The sequence below is a fragment of the Gastrolobium bilobum genome, unplaced genomic scaffold (genome assembly GCF_033153095.1).
Source record: "Gastrolobium bilobum isolate Gb01-03AN ecotype WA unplaced genomic scaffold, APGP_CSIRO_Gbil_v1 utg2530, whole genome shotgun sequence".
Lineage (NCBI taxonomy): Eukaryota > Viridiplantae > Streptophyta > Magnoliopsida > Fabales > Fabaceae > Gastrolobium > Gastrolobium bilobum.
The window spans coordinates 858,759-868,239 of NW_026899712.1; the positions used below are offsets into that span (position 1 = coordinate 858,759).

The window sequence follows — 9,481 nt, forward strand, 5'->3', positions numbered from 1 at the left end:
TACACGGTGGCTTAAACCAGTTACTGTGAAAGGGAATTGCTTTTTCACTTAGGGCATATGTATGCAAGCAACTATGCATTTACTGCACTCCTAACTCAACCAACCACCACCCTCTGCCCTTCTTTTTTTTCCAAACTGGTAGAGGAGAGAAATAAGGGTGCAGTTGAAAGAGAAACCTAGTCAAGTTTGAAATCATAAATAACTAGTAAAAAAATCATATGCTAACATTGTCAACCATATAACCACTCCAATTTTGGAAAAAGCCTCAAAATTCAACTCCACATCAAATAACCTCAATCCAACCGGAGCTGCCACTAGTCACCTTCTCTAGAAAAATGTTATATGTATAAAAACTGGAGATGACCCTAATCAACTTTTTCTTCCAACGGTTCGTAGATCCAGTTTGCCCTCCATATTATAGGTGATAGAAGCCGTTCTGTTTTCCAGCCTAATGACTTGAGCTGCACAAACAAAAAGAGTGAACTTAATCTCCCACTTACTGGATATAAAATTCAAGCAAGAGAAGGTGGCATTGTATCAATTTACTTAGATTCCCATATCATAAATATTCTTATATATTCACCAACAGGGAAAAGATTAATATATCACACCTTTACGAAATCAAAGAACATAAATAACAAGCTAAATAGAACTTAAGTAGATGCTTAAAGAAGTACCTTCTGGATAAATACTTCATACTGATTATCCATCCACATTTGGCCTTCTGAGTGCAAAGATTTTCTTTTATTAACATTATTTGCCAGGAAGAGAGCATGAATAAATGACTTTAAGATATCCGCAGCATTTGAATCTTTATGCACAATAACTTTAATGATTCCCTTCCTTTCCACTAGTAAGTACTTGGCTATATGCAAAAACAACAAAGAATGAAATAAGGTTTGATCCTTCAGATGGAGAGGGAAAAGTTGGTAGTTAAAATAATACGAGAAGCCAACCTTTCGCGTAGTATGATGCTGCAGAAAGCAAATGCTCCTGGCTGTCAGTGTCACATAAAAAGAATTTGCTCAGTAAGCTTTATTAAAGCTACAAATAATCAAGCCATAATCGTGGACAGCTTAAGCTTTGAGCCAATACCAAAGACATAGAGGGCAAGAGCTAATTAATGTTTTCAATCATGAACAAGTTACTATTTGGCACATTGTTCGCTAATGATGACACAACACAACAGTATAATTATGATTTGGGCTAATAGAAGCTATAACACAATATAGTGGACCATTGCCTCGAATAACAATTGGTCTTGGGGTACAAGAAAAGACTAAAAATGCAGTGAATCAGAAATTCAGGCAAAACCCCATAAAGTTGCAAAGACATAATTGTACCAAGGACAGATTTATTTCCTAAAAGAATAGGGACTCAGACCAAATTTAAGCCACTCACATTTCCATGTTATCAAATGAAGAAATCCTCATGCCTAAACGTACTTTTGTATCCAGAGAAATAGAATTCTTTGAGCTCCATGAAGTGAGCTGTATGGGTAAAACATGCTCTTTTGAAGAGACCTGTTCAGGGGAGAGAACTGGCAAAAAGTTTAGAAGCAAGTATTAATATATAGTAAATGAAAAAAAGATTAATATATGGAATTGCATTATCCAAGATATGATGGGTTCATATATGGGATTGACTAGTTCAATAGTCCTATTAAAGTACAGGATCATTGGAGAACAGCTTTATCATGATGCTTGCAAAGATTAGTACTTTTGAGTCTAATTTTAAGAGAGATTATTTTCATGTCCAGCCACTTGATGTGAGTCAATTGCAGAATTGGAATCATTATTTGGATTTTATTAAACTTCAAGGGGTTTTTGACTGGGCTGTGAAACTGTATGAGAGAGAGGCTTGATTACATCTTTGTTGTCGCTTCTTGTTGTGGGAGATGAAGAAGGAAAATGGGATAGCGATGGAAACTATAATGCATTACACATCAGTTGGCCCTTACAATCTCACAATGAGATTCGAGGGAAAGACTGTCGCTGCTTGCCCTCACTTTGAGGACAAGGTGAATCTTAAGTTGGAGGTATTGATAGGTATGTGGACACCAGAGTCCAACTAGGAAGGATAAGCAATGATGTAGACAATCTATTATACCTAAGTGGCTGACATGTATGCTCAGGCTTGGGGAATGCGTGAACGAATTTTGTTATGGGATATGAATTCTGTTATGAGGTCAAGAATTAAAAAGGAATGGCACGCAGGGAGGTAGGCATTTGGTGAGTGAATTTAGGACACCTCTGGTGTATTAGGACAGCCAGTGTGTCAGTAGCATTCTCTTTCTTTAGTTACCATCTATGTTGCATCGACACCGACATGGGACACGACATGACACTTCGACACGTTAATTCTAATAAATGTTAGATTTCGACATATTAGGACACGTTTTGATATTAAATAATATTTTTAATTTATGTAGCGTATATTATATTTAATTATTAATATTCAATAATTTAACAAAAAAAATGAAACTAAACTTATAATACCCATCAATTTTGCAAAGAAACATAAGATATCACAAATATTTATATTAAACTCAATAAAATGATAATTGTAATCCAACGAATCTAATAGTTAGAACTAAAAACGCAACGCAACCTTTAAACCCTTTTTTGAGTCTCTGCAACGCGTGTTGGAGTGTCAGGAAGTGTCGGACACGACAAGAGTCAGATTTTTTAAAGTGTCGATGCATCATAAGTTACCATACTATAACCTGGATTTCCCAGAAATTCTTACCAATATACATTCAGTCTTTCTTTTTATTCACTCTGATTCTCTGGTACCTATCATACGGTGTTGGAAATTACATTTTCCTTGGAAGACTCTACCAAGCCAATGTGGAGATAAAAATACAACCTCTAGTGTGTAATGATCTTGAGGTTATAAAACTTTGTTCTAAGATACAGCAAATGTTATGCTAATTAAAAACGGCAGACTGGAATACTAGAAACCAAAGAAGAATAACAGACAATACCTTGGCCAGTCTTCATGAAATGCTGCAAAAGAATAGAGCTCCTTTCAGGGTTTAGTGAGGTCAATGCCAAGCATCGAACAGCTTGGTAGTTTGCTGCATGGAAAAGAGACATCATTTACATTATCAGGTTTTCATATATGATGCTGGTGGTCAGATTTAACATGTGTATTTAGAAAATAAAAAATATATGCGTAGGAAAAGGCATCCATCCACTTCAGATTAAAATTATGAGCTCTCAACTTCACAAAGGAAATGGGATCAAATTAAGGAGAGCAGACAATGCTTTCAATTGTGATAACTATAAAGTTTAAGCATGTAATGAGACAATAGAAATTCAATCCTTCTTCATTCTATCACAAACCACCAACAAATATTCCACAAGATTAAAACATTTGTTGGTATAAACAAGCAAAGATTACCTATGAAGTGACCAGGAAAAAATGGATTATCTATTTGTCCCAGACACACTGGTGACGAAATGGACCAACTATATCACTTTCAGCATGCTAATACCATCAATCTATGACCTCCTTTTACTAATTGATAAGGTACATATGCCCAAGGATTCCCTCTTTCTTTTAGTTATAGCTTGTACAACAAAAGCAATACGCAAGAGACAGGTTTATACCTAATATCATATTTTTCTTCACAATTCTATAACGTAAAGGATATGCATAAAACAAATTGCAATTTAGAAATTTACCATAAACATGAAACAGGGTCAGAGATAAAAAAGAAAGCCAGATGACTAGTGGGTGTCCTATGGTAATGCGAGCAACAAGCATTCCCAAAGCCATGCCAATCATTGTGGCCACAGTTTCTTGACTTCCTTCCTATAGATACATGTTTATAAGTCAATTTTTTTAAAAAAGAAAAAGAAAACACGCCTTTCTGAACAAAAAACTTAATTCTCAGCTAATAATCTAAACAGTTAGAATAAATGCAAGTTATACCTTAGCAGATATATCTGCAGCATTATCCTGAAGAGCAAAATGCTGAGTCAAAGCTGCTCTAGTGGCCCCACTTGCAACACCAGCTGGTTCAAAATCATATTTTGAGAGAAAAATATCAAAATAAAAAATTAGGATACAAATAAAATATCAATCAGGATATAAAATAAAAATTATGCCCTAATTTTGGATAAATCAAAACATATATTTCTGCTGAACAGCTTTATTTGTTAGGAGATGTCAGATCATCTAATGTCACATTAACTATAAAAAAAAACACTTCCCATTATACCCCGCCTAGCAAGGGCAAGGGTAAGGGTGAGAACAATCTTTGTACGCAGCCTTACCCTTGCATATTTGCAAAGAGGCTGTTTCCCAGACTTGAACATGTGACTTTTCAATTATTAAGGAGTAACAACTGCTTCAGGCTTGCCCTCTTGTTGAAACACTTCTCATTAAACCCCGACTAGCGAGGGTGAGAGGGGTAAAGGAAATCTTTGTAGGTTTGTATGCAGCCTTATCCTTGTATATTTGCAAAGTGGTTGTTTCTCGGATTCAAATACTCCTTACAAAATTACTTACATGCAAAACGTAAGAGCGAAAAAACATACAGCTAGTAATTAATGTTAAATCATGTTATTAATGCATTTTTGAACTTCCAGAATTGTTAGAACTTACTAAAAGATCTTGATATGCTTCCTAAGCAAACGATAAACACAAAAGCTGATGGAAACAATGGGGAAATGAGGTCCATTAGCATTCCTGTAATCAATGCAAAAACCTAAACAAATCAATAAGGGATATGAAGAAGGCAAAATGAAAGATCAGATTTAACACAGCAGCATCAGTGAAAGATACACTAATGAGCTGCTGTTAATTTTTAGTTTCACAAAACAAACAATTAGAGATTTAGACATTAGTACCCAAGTAAAGCATTCCAAATAGTACTTCTCCTCTGCTTATAGTCCCAATATATTATAAAAAAAACCAACAAGATGTGCATATCATGACCTCTACATACAATATGCAAAGTCAAAGCTTTCATGTATGCAAATCTGCATCAGTATTCAAATCAGTGGAAAACAACAAATAAATCTGATACGAATTTAGCTCAGAATAACAAATTTAAGAAAAAGAATCAACAAATTTTTTGGTCCAGAAAGGATTCTTTCCAGATTTTTTCTATATATTGATGAATTCAAAAAAAACCATTACAATGAAGGAACTTCTAATGACACTCGTCTATCAGAGAAAGCAATACAATGGAAAAGACAAATACAAGAAAAAGAGATTCACTCAGCACTTTCGAGAGGTGCAGACTCTCCTATTCCAAGTCTAATTTTTCCAATCCTTTTCTTACCTCAGAGCCTTGCTCTAATACTTCTCTCAACAAACTAACACGTCACTATTCTACTTACTCTCCTACTAACAACCCATAACTGAATGATCCTCCAAAGCATGACCCTCTACACCTTCTAGAATGTTTTGCACCACGTCAGCTTTATTTATTGATTATTCCCCCAACGCGTTTCCTACCATAAGTCTGCAACACTTTCGTATCAAAATCATACTCAACTAAGTCAATGGCTTTGGAGTTTGGAAGACATTGCTAATGCATAATCAGGAGAATGTTTCCATGAAACATTATTCCACCCAAAAATGAGCAGGTCTCAATAAAGCTTTAAAAAGAAAAAACAAATATATGATCATATTGTTTTCTTCAAGGACTTTTCTTTCTTTTTCAATTTGTGAAATTAAATAGTAACCGTAGGCAGAAACTAGAGGAAGTCTCTCTCTTTTCCTTGACTCTCCTAGGGGGAGAAGATACTAACTCCATTCTGACAACTGCTATATACTGCGAATACAAAAATTTACATTTAAATAATCAACAATGTAGAACTGACGTCTAACATTAATCTAGGCCAATTATGATATTAGTATATTGAGTAGTAGTATATAACTGACAAATCTCCTCCAATGTGAGGAGCATTAAATATGGAATAGAATTACATATCAGGTATTAGTTGTAACAAACAAGGTTATTCTGTTGTAAGTGGAGAATGATGCACATCTTAGCCTCAATGTTGGATTTATGTGGAAGCAATTAAAATATACACGTAAATATTGAACCCAAATGATTTAAGGAAGAAAAAAAATACTCCTTTGAAGAATTTGTAGATGATTTTATCCATAAAAGTCCTAAATAAGTTCCTTTCTTTTTTCACCCCTTTATTTATTCCCAATCTCAATCCTTGAATTTACATACTATTAAACCAGGACTGGACTAAGTAGAATTATTATTGGCCAGTGTTTATACTTAACAGAGAGAATGCATAATGGTTATGTAATTTATTATTTAAAGACTAAGATGAAAGTAATCCTACCAAGATCATTCATGAAATCCGCAACCAAACGCCACATTTTTGCATTGCTATCAAGATTTGATCCCTGCAGCATATGGGAAAAATCGAAATACAGTTAAAAGAACATGATTACAGAATCATTTGAGAGGAGTAAATCAGCATATGTATACACCCAAGCGTAGGATGGTCCAGATAAAGTATATTTCAGTTCAAAATTAATAAGGATGAAGGAATATTTTTGCATGAGAGATGCAGACCTGGTAGAATGTGAATAAGATTCCTCCAAGCATGCCAGTTAGATCCCTTAAAAACCACTGGAAATAGTTCAATGTTTAATATCATATTGTCAATAAATTGCAACCTCAGAAACACAAAAGGCTATGCACCGGAAAGAAAAAAAGAAGAAAGAAAAAAACAACACGAGCATGTGCGCACACACACAAAAGGCTTGAGGCTTCGTCTCCCAAGCCCTATCTTACAAACCAGGGTTCAGTCATTGATCAAGTAAATACAGAATATAACTAGTAGGTAGGTACCTGAAAAGTAGCACCAAGGACTGTAGCTGATTTCTCGCCAACCCCAATAGCACTCAGTAGAGCCTGAAAGAGATTTTATTGACCACTCATCATGTGCTATTCTGATATTTGTATGACAAAGAATACTACAAAATTACAGTGAAACAATGCCTTCCTTACCTGGGTAGAAAGCATGGTCCTTATATACGTTGAAAGGCCCTGCCATATTCATCCATAATTAACTCAAGAACAATAACATTGCTTTGATATAATAATAACTTGATTACCCTTTCTCTTCATACTATAGTTTACCTGCAATGAATCCCATATTTGAAAAGGAACATAATCTGCAGTCACACTGCTTGGAAAAGCCTGTAGTATGTAATCAAATAACAAGAAAAAACATAAACCCTTTTTTAAATGACGAACCATAAGAACAAGCACATACTGATACAGTAGTGATTTACACAATTCCGAGTTAAAAACAGAAATTTGCCTCAGGGACAAATGCCTGAAGTAATCGTCTCCAAACATGTGTGAAGCGGGCACCAGATCTGTTGTGTAAAAGGAGAAATAAAAACAAGACAGGTGTGAATGGAGAGAAAGAGAAAATTGGGTGATGATGATGATGGAAAAAAGGGAAGAAAGAACCTTTGAATAGAGACAGAGGAAGAGGAAGCCTTGATGGTGAAAGTTTTTGAGAGCTTTGTGGATGATGAACCATTCCATTCTTCCAATGTTATGGTCTTTCTAGAAGAAGAAGATGACGATTTTTGTAGCAATGGTTCCATTCCCAGATGAATCGAACTAAAATAGTTACAAGACACAATGAAGGAACAGTGAAGTTCCAAACCTTTATAAGGAATCTAAAAACCTCCACAAGTGACTTTGACAAGTAAATTAGTACACGTTACATTACACATTGTACCTGTAAACTTTCATAAGTCAAATGTAAGTATTTTATTTTTTAATATTATAACAATTAATTAGTATTATTTTCAAGTTACTACCGATCAATTTCATTGTTAGATCAATTATGTTGATCCAACAGTTATATTTATTTCTATCTTTATATGGTTATGATTTCCCATATTTAATATTTTATATTTATTTTCACCTATGTATGGTTATAATTATCTATATTTAATGCTTTCACATTAAATATGAGGTATCATAATCATACAAAGATGTAAATAAATATAACTGTTTGATCAACATAATCACTCTAACAGTAAAATTGATTGGTAAAAATATTGATAGTAACACTAATTAGTTATTACAATATACTCCCCTTTTCTATTTTGTTGATTTATAATTAACTCTAAAGTAATGTAATTGAGTTTTGTAATTTATTCTTTTCAACTTGTTTCCACTTGTTTCATTTCAATTTATTCTCCCTGTTTTTATTTTATTTACTTTGTCTATCTCTCAATATCATTAGAATATAATTTCATCCAATGATAAAGATTTACGGGATAAAAAAAAATCCTTTTATCTCTTTCTCTCTCCTCATTGTCTCCCACCCTTTCTTTCTCCTCCCCTAAAAGATGTTTGGAGTTCAACACCAACGAAGTCTTTTTCCAATAAGAGAGTGTCACCGGCCGCAACCTTGGGTATTGGCATTCTCAACACCACCCTGTGACCACACCTAAAATATTTTTTTACATTAAAATAGATTCAAGTATAAAACATTTTCATCTTTCAAGAGATAAAAGTATAATTCTTAAAATAAAATAACATAAAAGATAAGTAACACATTCTCCCCCTAAAATCTAATGTAATGATGTTAGAGGGTAGTAAAAAAATATTTTAGGTGTTGTAAGCACTGTGGCCAATGGTGTTGAGAATAGGGTTGGCAAAAACTCGACTCATTTTGGCCCAACACGTTTGCAACCTGAAAAAATGAGCCGGGTTAGGATGGACTAAAAAAAAATGAGTCATAAAATCCAATCCGACCTGAGCCGGATTATGGTTGGCTCAAAAAAATAGGAAAAAAATAGCTTTTGTCACATTTATCCAGTACATATGGTGGGGAAGCAAAGGAAATGATTTTCATTTGATATAAGATATTTACTGCAAATGAAAACAGTTGATATAAGATATTTAGTTGTTGAGTATAATTAAATTAACAAGTTACAAGACCAAAACAGCAACTCAAAATACATCACAAAAGGCCCAAAAATTTATTCTTTTTGTATTTTTTTAATAAGGGATAGATTATTCTATACTATTATTTTACCTACCACTCTCAACACCGTTAGATTATAATCTCATCCAATAGTGAAAATTTGCGGGATAAAATAAATATTTTCACCTCTTTCTCTCTCCTCATCGCCTCCCTTTGTCTCTCCTCCCCTGGAAGATGTTTGGAGTTCAACATCGGCAATCTTTTTCCGATAAGAGGCGTCACCTGCCGCGACCTTGGTGTATTGGCATTCTCAACTAGGGATGACGAAAATTAACCAACCCGTCGGGCTGGCTCGTAATCCGCATAAAATGAGCCAGTTAGGTTGGAAAAAATGAGCTGACAATCTGAGCCTACCCGACCCGAATCAGCTAAAAAAAATCAAGCCAACCTGCAGGTCAACGCGCGGGTTATCCATTTTTATTTATTAAATTAGGAATAAGTTATTCTACATACCACTTTCTGCCTATCTTTGCCTACTA

The 9,481-nt window shown here is 34.4% G+C and overlaps 1 protein-coding gene across 3 annotated transcripts; it reads right to left on the reverse strand.

The window, feature by feature from the left end:
- Positions 1 to 7,621, reverse strand: LOC133292860 (protein root UVB sensitive 3-like). Of its 3 annotated transcripts, none has more exons than XM_061491341.1 (15): positions 7,466 to 7,621; positions 7,311 to 7,368; positions 7,127 to 7,186; positions 6,995 to 7,033; positions 6,836 to 6,898; positions 6,557 to 6,613; positions 6,321 to 6,384; positions 4,615 to 4,698; positions 3,940 to 4,022; positions 3,690 to 3,819; positions 2,987 to 3,079; positions 1,402 to 1,540; positions 957 to 997; positions 678 to 865; positions 1 to 461 (listed from the first exon to the last, which is right to left on the reverse strand). In XM_061491341.1, the coding sequence occupies exons 1-15, from the start codon at positions 7,603 to 7,605 to the stop codon at positions 366 to 368; spliced, it is 1,335 nt and encodes a 444-aa protein (XP_061347325.1). In that variant the 5' UTR covers positions 7,606 to 7,621; the 3' UTR covers positions 1 to 365. The 3 variants fall into 3 exon arrangements, with proteins under 3 accessions (XP_061347325.1, XP_061347326.1, XP_061347324.1); XM_061491342.1 differs by having other exon boundaries at positions 7,127 to 7,172; positions 7,263 to 7,368; XM_061491340.1 differs by lacking the exon at positions 7,466 to 7,621 and having other exon boundaries at positions 7,282 to 7,311.
- Positions 7,622 to 9,481: the final 1,860 nt, after the last annotated feature.

Bases quoted from the DNA above. Each gene is read 5' to 3' on its own strand.
- LOC133292860 (XM_061491341.1), bottom strand. From the start codon at position 7,605: ATGGAACCATTGCTACAAAAATCGTCATCTTCTTCTTCTAGAAAGACC. The intron at 6,385-6,556 runs GTCTGCATCTCT...CATATGCTGCAG, and splicing joins TCTTATTCACATTCTACCAG to GGATCAAATCTTGATAGCAA. The intron at 866-956 runs GTTGGCTTCTCG...TTTTGCATATAG, and splicing joins AGCATCATACTACGCGAAAG to CCAAGTACTTACTAGTGGAA.